The 26,782-nt window shown below is 44.5% G+C and overlaps 1 protein-coding gene across 6 annotated transcripts in view; it reads left to right on the top strand.

The window, feature by feature from the left end:
• DGKD (diacylglycerol kinase delta) overlaps positions 1-26,782 on the top strand; it is a 327,255-nt gene that overhangs the window by 292,767 nt on the left and 7,706 nt on the right. For 5 of the 6 annotated variants that reach the window (XM_033959775.1, XM_033959777.1, XM_033959778.1 and 2 more), the window contains one exon: positions 11,329-11,459. The exons of the other annotated variant lie outside the window; for it this stretch is intronic. In XM_033959775.1, coding sequence (XP_033815666.1) covers positions 11,329-11,459 — 131 coding nt within the window. The remainder of the gene's footprint in view (positions 1-11,328; positions 11,460-26,782) is intronic. 6 annotated transcript variants of the gene reach the window in all.

Here is a 26,782-nt window from a genome sequence, read left to right on the forward strand (position 1 = left end):
TAAGGATTGCTTTGCTACATCCCATTGGTCTCTGGATTCATCTGCTGCTTTGCTAAGGAAGGTAAAATTATGTTCTTACCTGTTAATTTTCTTTCCTTTAGAAGCAGCAGATGAATCCAGAGCCCCACCCTTTCTGGTATCTGGTTGTCAGTTTTTCGTGTACAGCTTTTAGTGATTGGGTGTTGTTCATGATTGTATTCTGTATCGTTGCTGTTCGCGAGGTGTTCTGGGAAAGAAGTTTTTTACATGCTATACCTACTGATGGTTAAATGTGCTTGGGCAAGGAGCTATACTGATGAGACAGGAGGAGTGCCAGCAAATAAGTACACCTGTTAATCAGTTTCTCTATCTCCACCTGCTGGTAGAAGTGAGCTATCCCATTGGTCTCTGGATTCATCTGCTGCTTCTAAAGGAAAGAAAATTAACAGGTAAGAACATAATTTTACCTTACTGACCTGTAATTCCCTACTTCTTCCTTACTTCCACTTTTGGGTAGAGTGACCACATCTGCCCTTCTCAAGTCCTCCGGTACCACTCCTTACTCTAGAGAAGCATTGAAAAGGTCAGTCAGCAGAACCACCAGAACTTCCTTATACCATCTGGCCCCATCGCTTTGTCACGAGTGGTGTCCCGCAGGGTTCGGTGCTCGGGCCACTGCTATTTAATATATTTATAAATGATCTAGAAACAGGGAAGAAGTGTGAGATAATAAAATTTGCGGACGACACCAAACTATTTAGTGGAGCTCGGACTAAAGAGGACTGCGAAGAATTGCAAAGGGACTTGAACAAACTAGGAGAATGGGCGACGAGATGGCAGATGAAGTTCAACGTTGAGAAATATAAAGTATTACATGTGGGAAGCAGAAATTCGAGGTACAACTATACGATAGGAGGGATGTTATTGAATGAGAGTACCCAAGAAAGAGACTTAGGGGTAATGGTGGACATGACAATAAAGCCAACGGCACAGTACGCAGCGGCCGCTAAGAGAGCGAATAGGATGCTAGGTATAATCAAGAAGGATATTACAACCAGAACGAAAGAAGTTATCCTGCTGTTGTATCGGGCGATGGTGCGTCCGCATCTGGAGTACTGCGTCCAATATTGCAGCTATACTCACTCGAAGAACGTAGAGAGAGAGGAGACATGATAGAGACGTTTAAATATATCACCGGCCGTATTGAGGTGGAGGATGATATCTTCTTTTTTAAAGGTCCCTCGGCCACAAGAGGACATCCGCTGAAAATCAGGGGTGGGAAATTTCATGGTGACACCAGGAAGTTCTTCTTTACCGAAAGAGTGGTCGATCGTTGGAATGAACTTCTGCTTCAGGTGATTCAGGCCAGCAGCGTGCCGGATTTTAAAAGGAAATGGAATACACATGTGGGATCTCTAGGGGGGGTAAATTCAAGGGGGTGGGGTTGTTAGAGTGGGCAGACTTGATGGGCTATGGCCCTTTTCTGCCGTCATCTTCTATGTTTCTATGTACCTTAAGAAGGATATGGCGTTATTCGAGAGGGTTCAGAGGAGAGCGACACGTCTTATAAAGGGTATGGAAAACCTTTCATACGCTGAGAGATTGGAGAAATTGGGTCTCTATTCCCTGGAGAAGAGGAGACTTAGAGGGGATATGATAGAGACTTACAAGATCATGAAGGGCATAAAGAGAGTAGAGAGGGACAGATTCTTCAAACTTTCGAACAATAAAAGAACAAGAGGGCATTCGGAAAAGTTGAAAGGGAACAGATTCAAAACGAATGCTAGGAAGTTCTTCTTTACCCAACGTGTGGTGGACACTTGAAATGCGCTTCCAGAAGACATAATAGGGCAGAATACCGTACTGAGGTTTAAGAAAGGATTGGACAATTTCCTGCTGGAAAAGGGGATAGAGGGGTACAGATAGAGGATTACTGCACAGGTCCTGGACCTGTTGGGCCGCCGCTTGAGTGGACTGCTGGGCATGATGGACCTCAGGTCTGACCCAGTGGAGGCATTGCTTATGTTCTAGCTCCTCACGAGCACAACCCTCTGAAAATCGATCGGGATCTACCACGTCACCATTCCTATTCGCATTTGTCTTCTTTGGTCCCGCTGCCGGATCTCTGGATCTTCAGCTGTGAACACAGAACAGAAATATTTGTTAAGCAATTCAACCTTTTCTTTATCAGCTTCAACATATTCCTCCCCTTCACTTTTGAGTCTCACAATGCCACTTTTGTGCTTCTTCCTAACACTGATATATCTAAAAAAAATTTGTCTCCCATTTTACGTGTCAGCTATTTTTTCTGCCATTTGTATCATTGCTTTCCTGACTTGTTGACCAGCTTCTCTTAACATTTACAGATATTTTTGCCTGTCTTCCTCTTTCTGCAGTCTTTTGTAGTTTATGAAAGCTAACCTCTTATTCCATACCTTCTCAGCTACTACTTTTGAGAAGTGGCCTTCTTTTCCTCTTACTTACTTGCCTCACAAATAGATTTGTCACCCTTACAATAACTCCTTTCAGTTTTGCCCACTGCATTTCCACTCCTTCCAGACATTCTCACCCATACAACAATTCTTTGATGTAATCCCCCATCTGAACAAAGTTAGTTTTTTTTTAGTCTAGAACCTTTACTTTTGAATGAGCCCTCTCTATACCCATCTTAATATTAAACCGTACCATTCAGTGATCACTGGATGCCAAATGATCACCCACTGTAACATCAGAAACACATTCCCCTTTTGTAAGCACTAAGTCCATTCCACTTGGGTTCCATTACCAAGTGCTGGAACAGTTCTCCTTGTAGAGAATCCAGGATCTCCCTACTTCTAGAAGACCCTGCAATAGGAATACCCCAGGGCCTTGCAGTGACATCACTCAGGGTCCAAGTGGCGGGCCTCTCATGCTTCAGAGCCTGAGAACACACAAAGCTCCCCTGGCTTCTCATCCCAACATAGCCAGATGCCTGAAAGGGGCACTAAGGCTCAGACCACCGTTAAAACAACCGTTTTCATCATGGAATCTTAGGTGGTCTTGCACAGACTCAGTCAGATTCTATATGAGCCTGTTCAAGAGGCATAATTGATGAATCTTACCATCATGACCATTTTCCTTGTGGCCATTACGTCAGTGAGAAGAATGTCTGAATTACAGACACTGTCTTGCAGGAAGCTCTTTCTCAAGATCACAGAGACGGAAGTCTCCTTGTGCATGGTCCCATCCTTTTCCATGTCAAATCAAGTAAGATTACCACAGTTCCAGTCCACAGGGTCAAAGAAAAAGAACCAGATTCTGAGAAAGCTGGATGTGAAGAGAGTCCTCCTACATTATCTAGAGGTTACTAATGAGTTCCAATTATCTGACCATCTGTTTGTGCTCACCAGTCAGGCTAGATGTGGCAGACAGGTTTCCAAGGCTACCATTTCAAGATGAATATGCATGGCCATCTCATCAGCATGTATTGCCTGTGGCAAGCAATCGCCGGTCTGCTTGAAGACGTATTCAGTAAAAAGTGTGGCTTCTTCGTGAGTGGAAGCTCTGGCGATTTCACCTGAGGAGATTTTTAGGGCAGCGACCTGGTCCACACTGTATACGTTCTCCATAGTGGATGTAGCAGCGCAGGAGGACATAGTCTTTGGGTCCTCAGTGTTACAAGCAGGTGCAGAGGTCTCACCGTAGATTTCTGGGACTGCTTTTGTACATCCCTACCATCCAGAATGACACACCTATTGCACTAGAAAAAGAGATTAGGTTCTTACCTTGCTAATATCTTTTCTAGTAGATAGGCGTGTCATTCTGGAAATCCTCCCTGTCAGTTATTTCTCCGCCTGCCTACTGTCTCAATTGGAAAGTTAGAATCAAAACTGATATTTTGATGTCAATCAGACCTTAAGGGTATGTAGTATAATCTATTGCGTTATGTTTGAGCTCCATAAATGTTTGCTTGTTATAGTTATTTCGATGTTTGGATTGTTCAATTATGATGTTTAACAAGTTTGTTATACATCTTTCAGAGCAGAACAGATATATATTTGCGAAGTCTCCCCATATCCCTCCTTATGTAATTCTATATAGGAATATTGCCTGCTTTGGTACAAACTGAAGTGGGCAGCAGAGCTCTGTGGAGAAGAAGGAGAAGTTGAAAACCTCGAGTGGATTCCTTCTGCATGACTCACAAGCATGGGGAGAATACCTTACTGTCCAAAATGACACACCTAACTACTAGAAAAGATATTAGCAAGGTGTAATTAAACTCTGGAATTCATTGTCAGAGAATGTGGTGAAAAATCAGTTAGTTTGGCGGAGTTTAAAAAAGGCTTGAATAATTTCCTAAAAGAGAAGTCCATAGACCATTATTGAGATGGCTTGGGGAAATCCACTGCTTATTCCTAGGATAAGCAGCATAAAATCTGTTTTACTACTTGGGATCCAGCTAGGTACTTGGGACTGTTGGAAACAGGATACCGAGCTTGATGGACCTTCAGTTTGTCCCAGTATGGCAATTCATATGTTCTTATGTAAGAATCTAATCTCTTTATCACCACTGAAAATTAACAGTTAGTGCCTAAGTGAAAACCAGCTATTGTGTGAGCATTTCAGAGTGGAGTCAGCACTTGGACAGTTAACTGCTGATATTCAGCACTTAACCAGCCAAGTTAACCATATAAATAGTCCTTCATAATAGACAGTCCTATTTTTATGTGATAACCCATAGCTGCTTAAGAGCTGAATATTGACTGAACTGGCTATATGTTAGCTGACTACTCAAAAACCAGATATTGAGTGCTGATGCCCAAACATGGCCTGGCATCAAATATTCGGGAATAATGCCAGCAACATTTAGCAAAACACCAACCCCTGCCAACTGAATATTTACCCCTAATACTGCCATTGCTAAACACAAATGGGCTCATAATCTAAACTTAAATATATCTTAAAATCCCACCCATGTCAGAACTTGGACGATCTAAAAGACATGTCATCCAAGTGCCGATAATTGAAACGGCTTTTTGGACATATTCAGGGACATTTTAGGCCTCTGAATCCCACTGTGCAGCCAGAGCTGAAAGGGGCGTTTTGGGAGGAATAGTTAGGGCGGGATGTGGGCCAACCTAGACTTAGTCGTCCTGCAGGGATAATCGAATGTTTGCCAAGACTACCGAGACAAAACTTATATGTTGTAAGTTAGATGATGTAAAGGCAGGTTTAAGTGCCCAAAAGATATCGAAAGTGACCAGATTACCACTGCAGTGATAAAGTAAAGACACCTCACAATCACCCCCGTGTTAATTGAGCCCATTGCACCCCAACAAAGTTTAGAATAAAAATGTACATACCTTCCTCTAGAACATCAGCACCTGGCATAGGAAAGCCTAGAAGAGCTGCACAGAGGTAGTTAAGTAGTCTGGGGGGGGGGGGGTGAGCTAGTGAACCATAGAGAGGAGGACCCAAGTCCATAAGCCATTCTAACCACTTCATTCATGGTGAAAAATATGAGTCCACTAAAATCCCCCCAAAACCTATGGTACTTCCATATAGGTGCCACCTACAGCCATAAGGGCTATTTGGGTTGTATACAGGTGGGTATAAAGGGTTTTAGGGGCTCATCATAACCTATAAGGGAGTTCTGGTAAGATGTTTATGTGGCACCCTATTTATGAAGTTCACAGCAGTGTCCTGTGAGGTGCCCCTCAAGGGCTCTGTTGCCATGTCTGGGTGGCCAGTCCATCACAATGCTGGCCCCTCCCATGTCTAAAAGGTCTTGTTCTGGGTGTTTGGGACTTGGACAAATTTTTGGTCGAGAATGTGGTATAAAGATAGACCATAGTTGCGGTCTTCTACAACAATCATCACCAAACCTCCCTCTACCCAACCTCCCAAACACTCACCCACAGCCCACCTTACCAATATGCCCCCAGCCACCTCTCTGCCCTCACTTTCAGCCTACCTACCATGTGTCACCCACACACAATGGCTTCCTCCACACACCAGCCACCACAACACTACAATTCACTACAAATTGCTTCACCAAACTAGTCATCACAGGACATGGCAAATACGGCAACCTAAGATCCCAACACAAAGACTGCCCAACAAGAAACCCCCGGAATCTCATTCCCATCCCACTCGTTGCCCCCACCACACAAAGCAACCCACCCACACTGGCCCTTATCAATGCCAGATCAGCCGCCAACAAAACCATCATCTTCCACGATCTTCTCCATGACAATGGATCGGACATTCTTATAATCACAGAAACCTGGCTCCGTGATAATAGCAGAGTAGGACTGGGCAAACTAAGCCCCCCAGACTACCAAGCCTTAGCCTGCTCCCGCACCTCTGGCAAGGGAGGCGGAGTAGCAGCCATTGCCAAAACCGCTACCTCCCCTAAACTGATAGACTCCATGACCCTCCCCACACTTGAAGCCCTTGCCTTCACGATTAACCCAAAAAAAAAAGAAAACACCCTCATCATACTTTACAGAGCACCCCACTCCCAGCAGATACTCCATCTTGGAGGCAAAAAAAACCTACTACTCTCAACTCTTACAAAAAGTCCCCAACCGCTCTAGACATTTGTATGCCCTAACTTGGCTGCCCAAGGATGCTGTCCCAACAACCCCACAGACCTAGACAGCGAGACCCTGTCCAGCTTTTTCCAAAACAAACTAGACAACACCCCTAACAGCAATCCCCCCAGACCTGCTCCCCTCAAACTCCAAATATCTCAGCATCCAGATCTCTATCCCAACTCTACCCAGCCACGCACAACAAGCTTCTTGAAACTCTAAAGGAGCCGAATCCCTCCAACACTATCCTAGACCCCTGCCCTTCCAGTCTCCTCCTAACCACCAGTGACGCCTTTGCAGAATCCATCCTCTCCATCATAAACACCTCCCTAGCGACAGGAAAGGAAAACAGCCATCATCAAACCCACTCTCAAAAAACCTACCCTCGACCCAAACGACCCCAACAACTACCGCCCAGTCTCCAACCTCCCTTTTGTATCCAAACTCCTGGAAAGAACAATACTCCACCGCCTACTCCCATTCATTGAAGAACAGAACGCCCTCTCCCCCTTGCAATCAGGCTTCTGAGCAGGCCGCAGCACAGAAGTAGTTCTATTGTACATAATTAACAATAATTGGTCAATACTAGACAAAAGCAGCGATGCCCTCCTAATACTACTAGACCTAAGTGCTGCCTCTGATACCATTGACCATCAGCTCCTACTTCACAGACTCACTGACCTAGGAATCAAGGACTCTGCACTCCAATTGTTCACTTCCTTCCTTCAGCAGAGAACTCCATACTGCTAGGCCCAAACAAATCTGAACCCAAACCCATCAAATATGGAATCCCCCAGGGTGCTCTACTGTCCTCTCTCCTCTTCAACCTGTACACCAGACCAGTCATCGATATTGCCCAAAAAACAACATTAAAATCCACTCCTATGCTGATGACATTCAGCTTCTCCTCCCGCTAGGTAAAGACCGATCCATACAACTCACTAACCTTTAACTCTGCCTCACCGACATGAAGAGCTGGATGACAGTCAACAAACTTCAACTGAGTGTTGCCAAAACTGAACTACTATGGATTGGAAAGAAGAACACCAACTTCACCGCCCAATACTATCCTTGGTCTCCACACTCTTGACAGCAAAAAACCAAGTGCACAGTCTTGGGATGGTATTGGATGGCCACCTGTCCCTCTCAGCCCACATCTCTCAGGTCGTATCCACTTCTTTCTACTATCTGTGCCAGCTAAAAAGGATCAAACCATACATAAGAACATAAGAATTTGCTGCTGCTGGGTCAGACCAGTGGTCCATCGTGTCCAGCAGTCCGCTCCCTTGGTGGCCCTAGATCAAAGACCAGTGCCCTGAGACCAGCCCTATCTGCATACGTTCCAATTCAACAGGAACCCGTCCAACTTTGTCTTGAATCCCTGGAGGGTGTTTTCCCCTATAATAGCCTCTGGAAGAGCGTTCCAGTTTTCCACCACTCTCTGGGTGAAGAAGAGCTTCCTTATGCTTCTACGGAATCTATCCCCTTTTAACTTTAAAGAGTGCCATCTCGTTCTCCCTACCTTGGAGAGGGTGAACAACCTGTCTTTATCTATAAGTCTATTCCCTTCAGTATCTTGAATATTTCTATCATGTCCCCTCTCAGTCTCCTCTTTTCAAGGGAGAAGAGGCTCTAATCTCTCATTGTGCGGCAACTCCTCCAGCCCCTTTACCATTTTAGTCGCTCTTTTCTGGACCTTTTCGAGTAGTATCGTGTCCTTCTTCATGTACGGCGACCAGTGCTGTACTCCAGGTGAGAGCTCACCATGGCCCAGTACAGCGGCATGATAACCTTCTCCAATCTGTTCGTGATCCCCTTCTTAATCATTCCCAGCATTCTGTTCGTCCTTTTCGCCGCCGCACATTGCACGGACGGCTTCATCGACTTGTCGACCAGTACTTCCCAAGTCTCTTTCCTGGGGGGTCTCTCCAAGTACCGCCCCGTACATCCTGTATTCATGTATAAGATTTTTGTTACAGACATGCATCACCTTACACTTATCCACGTTGAACCTCATCTGCTATGTCGTGGCCCATTTATCGAGCGTGTTTGTCACTTTGCAGATGTTCGCAATCCTCCTGCATCTTTACTACTCTAAATAACTTCGTATTGTCTTCAAATTTAATCACCTCACTCGTCTTTCCAATTTCCAGATAGTTTATAAATATGTCGAAGAGCACGGGTCCAAACACTGAACCCTGCGGCACTCCACTGGTAACGCTTTTCCAGTCCAAGTATTGTCCATTTACTCTCACTCTCTGTTTCCTATTCGCAAGACAATTTTTAATCCATGTGAGTATTTCACCCTCAATTCCATGGCACGTAATTTTTCGAAATAGTCGTTTATGTGGAACCTTGTCAAAAGCCTTCTGAAAATCCAGATATACAAGGTCGACCGGGTCACATTTGTCTATCCGTCTGTTTACTCCCTCGAAGAAGTACAGCAAGTTCGTCAAGCAAGATCTTCCTCTGCTGAAGCCATGCTGGCTGGTCCTCATCAGATCATGTCCATCAAGGTGCCCAATGATGCGGTCCTTTATCAGCGCCTCTACCATCTTTCCCAGTACCGAGGTCAGACTCACCGGTCTGTAGTTTCCCGGATCACCCCTTGAACCGTTCTTGAAGATTGGTGTAACATTTGCCACCTTCCAGTCTTCCGGAACCCTTCCCAATTTGATCGACAGATTGGCTATCAGTTGAAGCAGTTCAGCTATAGTCCTTTTCAGTTCCTTGATGACCCTCGGATGGATGCCATCTGGTCCCGGGGAATTATCATTTTTAAGTCTGTCAATCTGACGGCATACCTCTTCTAGGCTGACTGTCAACCCTATCAGTTTCCCATCTTCGTTTCCCGCGTATAGGCTGTCATCTTCCGGTATGTTGCGGATATCCTCTTTGGTAAACACAGATGCAAAAAATTTGTTCAGTTTGTCAGCCATGGCTTTGTCCTCCTTTAGCACTCCCTTCATCCAATGGCCCCACCACTTCCTTCGCGGGTCATTTCCCCTTAATATATCAAAAGAACGGCTTGAAGTTTTTTGCCTCCTTGACTATTTTTTCCTCATAGTCTATTTTGGCCCCTCTTACCGCCTTATGGCACCTGCTTTGATGCTGTTTGTGCTTTTTCCAGTTTTCATCCATTTTTGACCTTTTCCAGTCCTTAAACAGTCTTCTTGTCCCTGATCACTTCCTTCACCGCTACAGTGAGCCACGCCGGTTCCTTGTTCTTTTTCCTCTTGGATCCCTTGTTAAACCTAACCTAGCCCAACTACTCTACGCCTATGTACTCTCCAGAATGGATTATTGTAACTCTATCTTCAGTGGAATCACTGCCAAAAAACTTTGCAATCCGCCTCCTACATGACCTCGACTACCACGACCCCATCTCCCCAGCCCTCCATGAGGAACACTAGCTGCCGATTAACAATCGCTGTGTATTCAAAGCCCTAGTAATTACCTACAAGAAATTCCATATCACCACCCCAGCCTACATCATATCCAAACTCCCACAGTACACTCCTGCCCGCTCACTCCGCTCTGAAACTGAGAAATGTCTGCACACCCCTGCAGGAAGATCCCTCCTAATGGAAACGGCTCATAAACGCTCAAACAGCCACTTCATCCCCCGTCTCTGGAATCAGTTGCCTATCCAGATAAGACCTCAAGTCTCGCTGATGGCCTTCCGGAAAACGCTGAAGACCCTTCTCTTCACCTGAACAGTGCCAATGATCAGCTTACTCCCTGCTCTCATCCTCTCTCCCCCTCCTCCTGCTCCTTCCCGCCTCCTCCTACTTGCTTCTTATGCTCCCCCTCCCTTCCTCTCTCTCTTTTTCTCTTCTCCCTGTCTCTTCTAGGAATGCCTTTGTCCTGTAATTTTTGTTGAGTGTCAATTGTAACCCGTTCTGAGCCCCCTGGAGAATGGAATAGAAATCGAATTAAATAAATAAATAGTAGCGTTCTGGACATTAAATGCCTGGACATATAGAGAGACAATTTTCAAAAAAAAAAAAATTTAGATGAGCTTTTCTAGAATGGACATTTTGCAGCTGCTGACTTTGGGCAACTAGCGCCCTACGTCCAAATGGAACTTGTACTTTTTTTTATTATTATTATTGTGCCCCTCCACGTATCAAATTAGATAGCACACTTCATCTCTTTCTTTTATGCTCAGGCAGGTCTAACTTTGGAAGGCATGTCAAGATTTGAAGGGAGTCATTTTATAAAGCATTTTACATATGGAAAATGACTATGATAAAATTGTCAAATGGTTTAAAGGAGGCTATATCTGGGAGTTCCCAGTTGTAAAGACTCATATCCTGCTTGTCCTCAAAGAAAGCAAAGTTGCTTACATATAACAAATTTTCTTTAAGGAAAGCAGGATATTAGTCCTCACAAAAGCCTTCCACCTCCCATAAAGGGTTATTGTCTGCTCATTATATCTATGAACCGAACTCAGGTGGCTCTGTGAAACAATAGTGCTGCAGGGCAAACAAACATGTTCAGCTAAGCATTCTTGAAGACTTTTCAGCTTTAGTGCTCCAACCCAGGCTCTGCCGTATGGTATCACTCACTACTATCCTTTGAGAATACCTGTCACAGGTAAGTGACTGCTAACTGTGTGTAATAGTGACCTTCCTGTCTCCACTGTTGGATTGTGGGCATTATGTTTTTCCTGTCTTTTTGCTCTGGGACTTTGGGCACTGTTGGCCTTCCTCTCACTCTCTGCTATGGGTTTTGGGTACTCAATGCACTCCTGCTTTTACATCTCTGACAGTTCACCTTTGGGGGACAGAGGAGGTGGCAACCTGGCTTGAACACCTCAGTCTCTGTGAGTATAAGGATATCTTCATTCGGCACGACATCCAGGGCTCTGAGCTCCTTCACCTCGAGCGGAGGGATCTCAAGGTACATTCCTGTTGATCATATCAGAAGTAGCATGCTTCTTCTGCATGGCGCTCTTTGCATCTTTATCCAGATATTTGAGGAAGCCTATCTTCCAGATTATTGGCTTCAGTATTTACTCATTTCTCTCTTTCTCTTCCCAGTCACTTTGTGAGCACTCTGGTAGCAGTAGAAGAGTAAAGGATTCAGCAGATCCAGAGAGAAGCCTAGGGTAACAAATTCAGGCAATAATGAAAGGTTAACTAAGTACAAGATGTCTTGCTTGTCACTTAAACCTTCTCCTCTAGGAAGGCAAAGACATTACACTTTTCATTATTTTACTGGATTATTTTGTTAACCGCTTTGATCCTATTTGGCAAATTGAGCGGTATAAATATAAACATAAACATTTTCTTTCTCTGTGTTTTAGAGTATTCAGTATTTAAAGTACAAATTTATTATTTTGTTTTGTGACTTCTGAGACTATAATCAGGTATATCCCTGCATTTCATTTATATCGCATTTATGTATCTGATTTGAACTGGGTATAGTAAGAAACTGGCACTGGTAGATCCAAAGAATACTAGCAAACCCACAGGCTAAAGTGTAATCTGTAACATTCTCATCACCAGTCTGAAATCCTCATATATTCTCTATCTACAGGTGGCAGACCAATGAAATCTCATGTTTCACAATATTTCAAGAAGAAACATTATGTGATATGATAGTCTTTGTCTTGTGAGCCCTCCCTACGTTGTTGGTCTCCAACAATGATCAAGAATCCTGCTTGCAAACTTAATTTCGCTTAACTAACAAGCACCTTAATATAAAACCATATTACAAGTAGACTGTTACAATACATTGTGTGGAACTAAGAGCTGAGAGTACTGTGATGAACACAGCTTCCTTCAGGGATCATATGCCTGAAGTAATTTACAAAGGGACAAAAAAACCATCTAAAAATAGAGCATGAAATATGAAACAAAAGATCTTAAACTGAACCCGATACTCTATGCAGACTGAAGATGTGGATGTCATCTTCATGAAAGTATATGCAGCTCTATTAATGAAAAAGCTGAAATCCTCAAACACACAATAAACACTATTGAAGTAGTCCAGCCTTGATATAATAAAAGCATATATTAATGCTGACAAGTCCCTCTGGTCCAACAAGAAATAAGTAACTGCTGTCTTTCAAAAGAAGCCTTTACAACTGAAGAAATCTAATCATTGAAGGATAAATCCCTAGCCAACAATGCACACAAGTTTTTCACAACTTCTCTCCCACTCAAAGTGAAGCTATCAATAGAAGGCAACATAAGGATTTCTGATTCCTGTTTATCCTCAGATAATGCAGTCTTTCAGGACTGATCTTCATTTCTGCCTTCTTAAACTATTGTAACACTTTTCTCAGACAATTATCAATAATACTCGAATATAAACCGAGGTAACCTTTTCCCTCCCAAAAAAGGAAGAAAAAAGGTTGACTCGAATATATAAACTGAGGTTAGAAATTTGGGTATGTGAGTGTCATTTGTCATCCCCCACCAGAACACCTGGCCTCAGTCACACATACAGAAAAAAAAAAAACTTTTTCAAATATAAACCCACAAACTAAAAGTACTGTTGTACACAAACAAAACCCTAATATGCCAGACTCTGCACAGTACTCCACAAGAAAAATAGAAAGAAATGCATTTCTTCTTGAATAGTTCACTTGGCACTGATTTTCATATTCAAATTTCTTACATTTTTCTGCCTCCATCTCAAATCTGTCTTTCCAACTCTTCCTCTTCCCTCCATCTATGTGCACCATCTCTTCCCTTTCCTTCCATCCTTGTGCCCTATCTCTTTTCCTTCCCTCCATCCATGTGTCTCATCTCTTCCCCTTCCCTCCATCCATGTGTCCCATCTCTTCCCCTTCCCTCCATCCATGTGTCCCATCTCTTCCCCTTCCCTCCATCCATGTGTCCCATTTCTTCCCCTTCCCTCCATCCATGTGCCACCATCTCCTTCCTTTTGCTGCCCGTGGCCTCCCCTGTATCGTTCTTTTGCTGCAGTCCACCCAAGCAGAAACAGGAAGTTGCTTCAGAAGGGGGTGGACCACAGCAAAAGAAAAGTACAGAGGAAGACACCGTCTTAGGTACTTCTATCCTCCACTACCTGCTCCTCCCTGCCCCAGACCGACATCGCACTTACAGTCCCGATGCTCCAGAAGCTGACCCTGACATTTGCACATGCTTACGGCTTGCTGGATTCCTTTCAAGAATCCCGGAGAGGATGGGAGCCAGCAGGCCTTGAGCATGCACAGATGCTCAAGGCCCTTCAGTCCAACACAGAGTGTCAGCATTGGCTTCCAGAGCATTGAGATTGTAAGTGTGATGTGGGGGGGGGGGGTATGGATAGTGGAGGATAGCAGTGCTGGTCAATGAGGAGAAGTGGGGATAGCAATGCTGGTCATCATTGGGGGGGGGGGGAGAGAGAGAAAGCTGTGCCGGTCATGGGAAGGGGATAGAGGATAGCAGTGCCGGGCATCTGGAGGGGTGAAAAATAGCATTGTTGGTTATCGGGTGGGGAGAGGAGAAAAAAAAAGCACCATCATCCAAAGGAGGCTCAGATATAAACAGAGAACCCCATTTTGGGGCCATTTTTTTGGTCCCAAAATCTCAATTTATATTTGAGTATATATGGTGTTGACTGGTGATATCATCTGCAAATAAATAGGACTATCAGAAAAACAGGAATAAAACCTCTGCAATGTAGAAATCGGTTGAAAAAAGTAGAGATTGGAGAGATGTTTCAACTGGGATCTTTAACTTATTAATATTCTGGAGAGATATACCTGACTCAACAGAGCCAATGTTTCGGCACCTATATGGTACCTTTCTCAGGAGTCTATGAGCAAACAAATATATTAAACATAAGTATAATTATCCCAGGACAAGCAGGCAGCGTATTCTCATTGATGGATGACATCACCAACAGAGCCCCGGTATGGACCATTTCAAAAGTGCATTGCCTCTTTAAATCTTTGGAAAGTTCGCAATAGTCCGCACTGTGTATGTGCGAGTGCTTTCCTGCCCGACGTAGGTGCGCAGTCCCTCTGTTTGTTAGTTTCCGTAGAGCTAAGAAGATGCTTTTCAACGGCCGTTGAAACTATTTTTGCCTTCTCGCTCACGCGTTTGTAACTTTTTAGTCATTTTCTTGTTTCTTTTTCTTCCTTTAATTTTACCTTGCCTTCAGTAAATAAATAATAATATATTTCTTTTTTCCCTCGCAGGTTTTTGGCCCAGTGGGGCCTGTTCACCTGCCTTGGCCATCGATTTCAATTTGGCTGCGGTGGTATTCCCGTCGATGTCATGCCTGCTGATGGGATTCAAGAAGTACGGTCGCTATGTTCGGCCCATCTCTGACTGGCCCGCATCGTTGGTGTCTCCAGTGTTTGGAGCCAGAGCACCGTCCCGAGACCTGTACACGTTGTTCTTCACTGCAGAAAAAAACTCTGAAAAACCGCCTTCTACAACAGCAATGACTATTCGGTGTTGCCATGGATGGAGATCCAACATTGCTACCAACACCGGCGGTGCCGACCAAAACCACACCAACTGAGATTCCTCTGGTGTCACAGCATACAGTGAGTAAGCCAGCTTAGAAGCCTTCCCCTACTCCATCTGGGACTTAGGTCAAAGTCCCAGTGAGCCAAATCCTGCCAACCTCGAAAAAGTCCCGAAATCGCTCCAATATCGGTGAGTACCTTGACATCGGCCTCCTCATCGCCGGAGCGTAGCACAGCACTGAAGGTACCGGCAAAGAGGCCAGCGGTACCAGTGCTCTCCCTGAAGCAAAAGATTGACAGCTTGCTTCAGGAGGAACTGGGTGAGCATTTCCAAATGCTGGTGTTGACACAACTTATGTCCATGTCGACACCAACTCTCCCGGTGCCAGTCCGGTCTGAGCCCACAACACCAACCACCTATATCTGATGCTACCCCGGTGCGGAGATCTTCAACACAGGAGTCGATACCTCCAACTCCACAGCACCAGTCGTCCTCGACGCAAACATCTCCAGAGGCGACTCCGGTGCGGTCCTGGAAGGCATTGCGTAAGATGAGGCATCTCGAGTCTTCGACACCGTCCACATTCCATCCAGGGAGACTCTGAGCAGGATCCATTCTTCTCTGCTGATGAAGGTTCTTCTGCTTCTGATTCACCTCATGTTCTTCTCTGGAATCCGCTGTTTTTTTCCTGAAAAATCCACCTTTTCCAGATTTCTTCGCCAAATGTCTGAAGCCCTTTCTATTCCATTTGAAGTGGACTCTAAACATAGTAAGCAGTTCCTGGAGGCTTTAGACTATGACCAACCGCCAAAGGAACTCCTCAAGCTTCCTCTTCATGACATTCTAAGAGATAGTTTATAAAAATCTGGAAATGCCACTATCTATTCCTGTAGCTCCTCGAAAATTGGAATCTTTATATCGAGTGGTTCCTATTCCTGGTTTTGACAAACCTCAACTTCTCCATGAGTCCCTGGTCATGAAATCCACCTTGAAAAAGTCTACAGGGGCTACTGTCTATGCCTCTGTACCCCCTGGCAGAGAGGGCAAAGCGATGGATAAATTCGGTAAATGCCGGAGGAAGTGACGTCACCCCGGTAGATGGCCGCTTAATTTCGGAGCTCTGATGGGGCTCGCGGTTTCAGATTTATAAACTGCTTCCCGGGACGCAGGGCGCGACACCCGCTGAAAAACAGGATCGCGGATTATATGGCGAGTCGGAGGAGATTGGAGAAATTCCAATTTACAAGCGCTAAGACGGTAAAAACCCGATCGCACGCTCCCAGCTCCCCGAAGGCGTCGCCCAAGATGGCGGAACCGAAAGCAACTTCACTGCCTGAAAATACCCACAATAATATCTCGGACACGGAACAACTTATAGAGGGGAAAATTGAATTGTGGTTCAGAGATCTGAAGGCAGAAATGGTGGGGTTGCGGACGGATGTCAAAGCAGCGCTGGGGGAGCTACGGGCAGAGGTGGGCGAACTAAACAGCAGGCTTCTTGTGGCAGAGGGGACGCTAAGCCACATGGAGACATCGGTGGAGGAAAATACAACAGCAGTAGACTCAGCGGTAGCACAATTAGAGGACTTAAAGAAACAGGTGGAAGACCTGGAAAATCGTTCCAGGAGGAATAATCTGCGCTTCAAGGGGGTTCCAGACTTGGAGAGATATAAAGATGCAAGGGAAGTGGTAACTGATTACTGCAAAACACTACTTGCAGACGAGGGATCCAGGGAAACACCCATGATTGAACTGCAGAGAGTGCATAGAAGTTTGGGACAAATGAGGGGACCAGGCAATCGAGATATAATAGCTTGTTTCAGTGATTTTCAACTGAAAGAGAAAATCTTACAAGCAGCACGACGACGCCCTGACTTTGTATGGCAGGGGTTAAAAATAGGGGTGTATCAAGACCTGGCCCTTGCAACGCTACAGAAGCGCAGAGCCTTTCGAGAAATTACTCAACTACTGCGAGCTGAAGGATACAGATATCGGTGGCTTTTTCCCTTTGGATTACAATTCACCATAAATGGGACACACAGGAAGGTGGACACAGTAACGGATGCATGGATAGCACTGAAAGAATTTGGATGCAGGCGACCGTCAGATTCTTCGGAAGGAAATCAAAAGGACTCGCTACTGGGGACGGGGGAAGGTGATTCCCTACGCACTGCTGAAGAAGTCCGACCCTCGACATCAGCTATCTGAGGCGGAGTTTGGACAGATACTTAGACATTTATACTTGGTATTCAGCGGATAGGGGGAGCATGGGGCATCTATGTTAAAAATTGCCTCTGTGCTCCTTACTGTCCCAATCTGTGCTCCTTACTGTCCCATTGGATAAACACTGATGGAGGAGTAATGGTGGACACAGTTGTTAAACTGCTGTGGGCAGTGGTACCATGCTGATATTCATGATTATCTATATATATGGATGTGACTGAGGTACTTAACGAGAGTATGGTTTTTCTGCGGATGAATGTGAGTATGAATGTGTGCGTGCTTGGGTTAAGCATAGAAAGAGGGGTATTAATGGGCCTTATTGGTATGACTCACTTCTCAATATGGCTGATTCGAAAATGGGTGAATCAGCTAACTGGAGGGGGGGGTGGGGGGAGGGGTAATGATGGTGGTATGGATTCTGGCGGACGGGGGAATATGAAGGCTGGGAGGTCCCTAGGGAAGGACCCGGGGCTGATCATAGGATCATGGAATGTAAATGGGCTTAATAGCCCGGGTAAAAGAAGCATAGTCTTCCGGGAACTCTATAGGATGAAGTGGGATATTTGTCTTCTCCAAGAGACGCACTTGAGGCCACGGGATGTATCCTTGATCCAGCGGCCGAAGTTTGATATGCTCTGGACCCATCAGGGTGAGGGAGGATCAAAAAGGGCGGGGGGCTTGGCAATCATGGTGAGAAAGGGCCTAGGCCTGCAGGTGGAAAAGGAATATCGGGATGAAGAGGGCAGGTGTTTGGCAATTCAAGGGGTTCTTCAGGGCCGACCTCTGACCATTATCAATATTTATGGGCCTAATGCGGGCCAAGAGGCATATTATCACAAAATGAGAGGAACACTGGGAAGATTTGTAATGGGAACGATATATCTAGGGGGAGATTTTAATATCCCTCCAGAACCGGGAGTGGACCATTCTGGGGGAGGGCGTAGATCACTTCAAAAGCCGGCTGCAGCATTTCGGGCATTAATGGGATCTCTTGGCCTCATAGATGGCTGGCGATTATTGCATGGGACCCAGAGATCCTATACATTTTATTCTCATGCACAGAATGTCTATACGAGATTGGATGGGGTATGGATACATAGGAACCAGGCAGGGGGACTGCGAGCAGCGGAGATAGAACCGATGCATGTATCAGACCATGCGCCAGTGTGGCTACAATGTGAAGATATGGTAGATACGGGGGGAGGTAGATATTGGAAACTTAACGAATCCCTGTTGAGTTCCCCTCTAGTGATATCAGCTGTGGAATCTGTGATTGATGAATACTTAATACTGAATGATACTGGGGCAGTATCTGATGCTATCCTTTGGGATGCGCTCAAAGCGGTAGTTAGGGGAGAATTTATTAAATGGGGGGCTAGGTTTAAAAAGCAGAGAGCCCGAGCCTTCCTAAATCTAAGGACTCAGTTAACCAAATTGGAATTGCAACATCAGAGTAAGGGGGAACCCCACATATTGGCCAAATTGCAAAGAATCAGGGATGACTTGTATCAACTTCAGGTAGAAGAAACAGAACGAGCGCGCGAAAGATTTCAATTAAATATCTATGAACATAGTAACAAAGCTAGCGCGCAACTGGCTAGGTATATACAGATTAAACAAAATCGGAGCACCATAACGAGAATTAAGAGAGGAGTAGGTGGGGAGGTAAGGGTAACGGACTCAGCGATTCAAAAAGAATTCCTAGCTTTCTATACAGGGCTATACGGACAACCGGAGAACTGGGACAGGGAAAAACAGACTGTCTTTCTGGACTCATTACAGCTACCCGAATTATCTGAAGAGGATAAGAATTATTTAAGGGAACCGATTCAACTTACTGAGATCACAGGGGTGATAGATGGGTTGAAGAATGGAAAATCACCGGGATTAGACGGGTACACTAGTCGATATTATAAACAATTTTCGAAACAACTGGGACCCCTTTTGGTAAGAGTGGCTAATGGACTATCTAAGGGAGGTGGGTTACCGTCTACAATGGGAGAGGCAGGGGTGGTTGTGCTACCCAAGCCAGGGCGAGATCCTTTGCTATGTGGATCATATAGACCCATATCACTATTGAATCAAGATGCAAAGATTCTGGCTAAGGTTCTAGCACAAAGGTTGGGAAAGGTATTACCAAAACTGATACATCAAGATCAGGCGGGATTTATCCAGAGGAGACAGGTGAGCGATAATATTAGAAGAACTTTAAACATATTATGGGAAGCAGGCAGGGGCCAAGATAAAGCAGTTTTGATATCAGTGGATGCTGAGAAAGCATTTGATAGGGTTATTTGGGGGTTTCTTTGGGATGTGATGGATAGGATGGGACTGGGAGGTATGTTTGGAAAGTGGGTTCGGGCTCTCTATGCTGCACCTAGGGCCTGTTTACGGATAAATCAATCGTACACGGACTTTTTTCCTATCCTCAGGGGAACTCGACAGGGATGTCCGCTCTCCCCATTACTGTTTGCGGTGTCGCTTGAACCCCTGGCGATGGCCATAAGACGTCACACATCCTTGGTAGGGATTGTTATTGGGGAAGTAGAGCACAGAATAGCGATGTTTGCAGATGATATCCTCCTGTATGTGGGAAAACCTGAGATATCCATACCCCATCTCTTAACGACATTTGATAATTATGGGAAGATTTCAGGATTCAAAGTAAATCTGGAGAAAACTGAAATTTTGAACCTGACTCTGACACAGAGCGAGGTAATAGCGATACGAGATGTATTCCCCTTTAAATGGGCTGAGAAAGGAATTAGGTACCTGGGGATCTATATCCCTTCGGATCTCCAAAAACTTTATGAAAAGAATTACTTGCCAATCTACCGTAAAATTAGAACGGATTTACAAAGGTGGCACAGTCTTTGGGTGTCCTGGTGGGGCAGGATAGCGATCATTAAAATGAATGTATTACCCAGGCTGTTATTCCTATTTCAGACTCTGCCTCTGGCGGTCCCTTTGGGAGAGTTAAAGAGACTGGGAAAGGAAATACGAAGTTTTGTTTGGCAACGTAAATCACCACGACTCTCACAATCCTTGTTGTGGGCACCCAGGGAGGTAGGTGGGAGGGGATTGCCCAATTTGTTGTGGTATTATCAAGCGGCACAGTTGAAACTAGTGCTAGACTGGGAAATAGGGGAATATAAAAGTGGGATACAATTGGAACAGTTATATAGCGCAGAGGAACCTCTGAAAAACATGCAGTGGTCCTCTGGGTCGCAAAGTAGATGGGTCCAGAGCATATCAAACCCCTTTGTGCAGCATTTGGCGCGCTTATGGAACCAAATGCGTAAACAGATGGGTGGAGGGGCCAGGGTCTCTTCTATGGCAAATATAAGTACTGAATCATTATTTCCAGCAGGCCGAGACAATCGAGCCTTTCATCGGTGGTCTCAAAAAGGGATCAGAAAATTTAGAGATCTACTGGGGGAGGATGGGATCATGTCATTTACCACTATCCAGCAAAAATATGATATCACAGAGGCCGACTATTATGCATACTTGCAAATAAGACACTTTATGGTGGCGCAGGGTTGGGGATCTGGACTCCACTTAGATAAAGAACCGATAGAAAATCTATGGTTATTACTACAGAAAGTTCCGAAACCATTATCCATGATATATCAGTATAGGAGGGGCTGCTCACATACCACTTTCCTGTACCGAAAACAATGGGAGAAGGATTTAGACATACGAATGTCTATTAAAGATTGGGATACAATTTGTAGGGAAACCTATAAAGCCTCTTCCTGTGCATTATTACAGGAGAATGCTTATAAAGTTTTAACACGATGGTACTACACTCCAGATCGACTACATAAAATGTTCCCTGGCACATCTGCACTCTGTTGGAGATGTGGTCTGCATGAGGGGACCTTTATGCATACTTGGTGGGAATGTAGGATCATTCAACCATTTTGGTTATCGGTGACTAACACACTATCTGGATGTCTGGGTGAATGTGTGGGGGTGTCCCCTCAGAGCTGTCTCTTGGGGCTACATAACAATAGGGAAAGATCATGGCAAACAAAAATTTTGAGATGGGGCTTGGCGGCAGCGAAATGTCTTATTGCCAACCATTGGAAAAACGTTGCAGCTCCATCACAGACTGCATGGGTAAATCGATTGTTATCAATTGGTAAGATGGAATTAGCACTGGCCAAGAGGAGACATATATACATACCGCACTTACGTACATGGAATAAATTGGAAGAAATATTGCGGGCTCTCTAGGAGATCTCTCGAAATTGCATGTTTTGTTGTCTGCCAGAAGTATGGGGACTGGGAGGGGGGGGATATGGGGGAAACTGTGGAAGGGGAATTGGAGTTATGGGGAGAAAATTAGGCTTGAATGAGAATAATGGAACGTGTCTTGAGAATATTACAAGAGACAGGATTAAGTTGTTATTTAAAAAGCGTGGTTCAAATGTTTGTATTATTTGCTCCTATCCGGTTGATGGGGAGCAGTTGATATTGTATACTGTATAATGGCTGTCATTTGTAATATACAAAGTTTTTTCAATAAATATCTAAATATTAAAAAAAAAAAAATTCGGTAAATGCCTTTATCAGAATGCCATGTTAGCCAACCGATGTGAAAGCTATAATTTCCATTTTTCCTTTTACCTGAAACATCTGATCAAACATGTTTCCCTATTTCAAAAATATATCTCGGAGCGCAAGCTTCCAGCTTTCCATCAACATATTTCTGATCTTTTTCAATAATGTAAATATATCTATGACACGTTTGAGCTTACATTCCGCACTGCAGCCATGTCGGTGGCCATGAAACGCCTTGCCTGGCTCCATGTCTCCGAACTTGATGTTAATCACCAAGATCACCTGGCAAATGCTCCGTGTCTTGGAGATGAACTTTTCGGCCCATCCATGGACACAGCTACACAAAAATTATCTACCCATGAGACCAGATGGGACACTCTAGTCAAGCCTAAGAAGAAGCCTCCACCTCCTCATTCTTTTAGGACGGCTCCTTCCTGCCAACGCAGGTTTGCTGCTAAAGCTGCTGCTCCTGCTCAGTCTTAACCTAGAAGATAGAAGCAGCAACCTCGTCAACAACCTAAGCAAGAGGCTGTTCCTCAAAAACCTGCACAGCCTTTTTGGCATGTTTCTTCAGGGCATAGCCACAGTCAGTATTTTGCATCCTCTGCCTCAGCCAATCAGAGGTCGTCTACAACTTTACATCACTCGTTGGGAACTCATAACCTCAGACCTCTGGGTCTTAAACATCATTCGTCAGGGTTACACTCTCCATTTTCACACTCTGTCTCCAGATCACCCGCCAAGTGAGGTTCAATCCCTTCTTCTGCTCAGTGCCATCGAGGAAGTTCCGCTTTCTCAGCAGAACCAGGGATTCTACTCCAGTTACTTCTTAGTCCCAAAGAAGACGGGAGGACTGCGACCCATTCTGGATCTCAGAGATCTCAACAAATCTCTAGTCAAGGAGAAATTCTAGATACTCTCCCACGCCCTGCTTTATCCACTTCTCAATCAGAACGACTGGCTATGCTCCCTGGATCTCAAGGAAGCCTACACACATATTCCAATTCATCCGGCTTCTAGGAAATATCTCCATTTTCAGATAAATCAATGTCACTATCAGTACAAGGTCCTTCCTTTCAGCCTGGCATCTTCTCCCAGAGTTTTCATGAAGTGCCTGATTATAGTGGCTGCATATCTTAGATCATACAGTCTCCAAATCTTTCCTTACCTGGACAATTGGTTGATCAAGGCTGTTTCATCTCAGAAAGTGGTCCAAGCAACATCTCAGACCATTTCTTTTCTCCAGGCTCTAGGATTCGAAGTCAGTTTCCCCAAATCACATCTCATTCCAACTCAATGTCTTCAGTTCATTGGAGCTATCCTAGACACCACTCTCATGAGGGCATTTCTTCCTCCAGATTGACTGAATGCTCTTGTCCACCTCTGTCAAGAAATGCTCTCTCTTCAATCCATCTCTGCGAGACGCATGATGGTTCTTCTGGGCCACATGGCTTCCACTATGCATATGATACCACTGGCAAGGCTTCATCTTTGCACTCCTCAGTGAACCCTCGCATCTCAGAGGTCGCAAGCGACAGATCGTCTCTCACAGCATATATCTGTAACATCATCTCTTCTGCAGTCGCTTCAATGATGGATGACCTCCTCCAATCTATCCAGAGGTCTTCTTTTTCACTTGCCCCCTCATCACAAGGTACTCACGACAAATGCTTCTTCTTACGCTTGGAGGGCACATATGGACAACTATCAGACTCAAGGTCTTTGGACTGCCAGGGAACAGAAATTTTACATCAATTTCTTAGAGCTCAGAACGATGTATTATGCCCTCGAGGCCCTCGAGGCTTTCCACCATCTTCTCTGCCCTCAAGTCCTCCTTATGTAGCAATGTACTACATAAACAAGCAAGGAGGCACAGACTCTCTCCTGTTATGTCAGGAGGCCCAGAAAATCTGGACGGGCCACTGCTCGCAACCTTTTTTTAAAGGCTGTCTACATTCAAGGGGTGAAGAATTCCCTAGCAGACAGCCTCAGCAGAATTATTCAACCTCACGAGTGGACTCTCAAGTCTGCAGCAATGGGGCACTCCACATGTGGACTTGTTTGCACCTCCCCACAATTACAAGTTGCCCCAGTTTTGCTCCAGACTTTACTCTCCTCGCCGTCTGAAAGCCGATGCGTTTCTCCTGGATTGGACGGGCCTATTTCTTTATGCATTCCCTCCAATTCCTCTTATGTTAAAGACTCATTGGTTCTCCCTTCTACTTCAGCTCTGCTCCAGGGATCCCATATTTCTTCCTGTTTTTCCTGCTTACTCAGCATCAAGGATCACTTCTACATCCCAACCTGCAATCATTGCACCTGACAGCTTGGTTTCTCAAAGGCTGAATCCATCTGAATTACATCTCTCTCAGCCTGTCTGGATTATTATTGACACCTCCAGAAAACCAGCCACTCAACAATTTTACCATCAAACGTGGACTAGGTTTTCTTCCTGGTGTCTTCATCATCACGATCCAACTTCCTTATCAGTGGATTTGGTGCTGGACTATCGTCTTCATCTGTTTGACTCTGGGCTCAAATCTACATCTGAGTCCATCTCAGCACTATTACAGCTTTTCATATACCAGTTGAGGGAAAGTCTCTTAATGCTTATCCTCTGGTCTCCAGATTCATGAAAGGACTTTTCAATGTCAAACCACCTCTCAAGCCTCCGTCTGTCATCTGAGACCTAAATGTTCTTTCTAGGTTGATGAACCCACCATTTGAACCAATGGCCACAGCTCATCTCGTGTTTCTCACCTGGAAAGTTGTCTTCCTTATTGCTCTCACCCTTCACAGTTTTTCATAAAGATAAAGTGGTTCTACGCACGCATCTAAAGTTTCTACCGAAAGTTGTCACGGAGTTTCATCTTAATCAGTCGATTGTTCTCCCAATTTTTTTCCCTAAGCTGCATTCTCATGCAGGGGAAATGTCATTACATACTCTGGACTGTAAATGTGCTTTGGCCTATTGCATTGACAAGACAAAGCCTCATCGTACTTCTCCCCAACTCTTCGTCTCATTTGATCCTAACAAGTTGGGACATCATGTTTCCAAGAGAACGATTTCCAACTGGCTGGCTGCTTGTATATCGTTCTGCTATGCTCAGACTGGACTGGCACTAGGGAGTCTTGTCACAGCCCACAAAATCAGAGCTAAGGCAGCTTCTGTTGCTTTCTTTAGATCTACTCCCATTAAGGAAATCTGTAAAGCTGCCATCTGATCCTCAGTTCATACCTTTACTTCTCACTATTGTCTGTAGTCTTTCTCCAGACGGGATGGGCACTTCGGCCAATCTGTATTACAAAATTTATTTTCCTAAAGGCCAACACTCCCACTATCCCATTCTAGTTAGCTCAGAGGTCACCAATCAGTGAGAATATGCTACCTGCTTGTCCTGGGATAAAGAACAGTTACTTATCATAACAGGTGTTATCCAGAGACATCAGGCAGATATTCTCACAACCCTCCCACCTCCCCTGATTGGCTTCTTAGTTGGCTTATCTTAACTGAGGGACTGCGCGTCTACGTCAGGCGGGAAGGTACTCGCGCATGCGCGGTGCGGGCTATCACAAACTTTCTAAAGACAGTGGCGATGCACTTTTGAAGTGTTCCTCCGTACTGGGGCTCTGTCGGTGGCGTCACTCATCAGTGAGAATATCTGCCTGCTATCCCTGGATAACACCTGTTACGGTAAGTAAGTGTACTATATGAATAACATGCTAAAATGAAAGATATCTATAAAATTACACACCATGCATATTACAACAACATAAACACCTATGTTGATATAAATTTTAAAAATGAATCATTGAAATCTACATAAAAATAACATCATCAAAACAAACAAGTACTTAAACAGCTCTTGATGAGAAAAAAGTGCCAGACAAACAGGAATATATATATGCCCAGATATCAACATATTCAGTTGTTAGTAGATGAATCCAAAATGAACAAAGATTAAATAGCATCACCTAGATAACACAAATATAAACCTATATTGACTTTTTTTTTGTAAGAAAAGACATGTATGTATTGATAAATTAAATATCCCGGTTGAAACATCTCTCTAGGCATCGACATCAGCGTAGGGTACATTCACACTTCATCAGGATTGCCAGACGTCAGGCTTCTTGCAGCACTGAGACTTTACATCGGGGGTCCCCCAAAGTCCCTCCTTGAGGGCCGAATCTAGTCGGGTTTTCAGGATTTCCTCAATGAATATGCTTTCAATGCATATTCATTGGGGAAATCCTGAAAACCCAACTGGATTCGGTCCTCAAGGAGGGACTTTGGGAACCCCTGCTCTACATCATCTTCATTAATGCCTCAAGTATAAAAGGAAGTAGCACATAAGAAAGCTAAGAAGCACAAACATTCTTTCTCTTCTGCATCTTCCCAAGCATCAACTTCATTGACACATAGTAAATGTCAACACCAGGATGACCATGCTCCTTCTATCCATAGGGTGTCTCCTCAGAGCATGCCTCATCAAGGTCTCCCACGCCACACCAACCAATACAGCAAACTACTTCCATGCCGATGTCTCTTCTGGTACTGGCACTGGCTCTCCAGGAGGAGATCCGGGCTACGCTCAGATATTTTATTATAGTCTCCCCTTTTAAAGTTAAATATTAAAAAAATATTTAAATATTTATTGGTCATTTAGGGCTCCTTTTACAAAGCTATGCTAGCAAGTCACATGTGACAAAGCTCATGCAATTCCATTGGGTGTCATCACATTTGCTGAATGGGAATTGCTAGTAAAGCTTTGTAAAAGGAGCTCTTAGTGTACTTTTAGGCATATCAAAGTATAACATCTGTAATGTTGAACTAAAAAAAAGGTATGGCAAAGATAACATAACACACAACATTAATAAAACAATTACATCCAGGACCAAAGGAGAGCAACGAAAATGGTAAAAGGGCTGGAACACTGCCCATACGCCGAGAGGTTGGATAGGCTGGGGCTTTTCTCTCTGGAGAAGAGGAGGCTC

The sequence above is a fragment of the Geotrypetes seraphini genome, chromosome 9 (assembly GCF_902459505.1).
Source record: "Geotrypetes seraphini chromosome 9, aGeoSer1.1, whole genome shotgun sequence".
In the NCBI taxonomy this organism is placed as follows: Eukaryota; Metazoa; Chordata; class Amphibia; order Gymnophiona; family Dermophiidae; genus Geotrypetes; species Geotrypetes seraphini.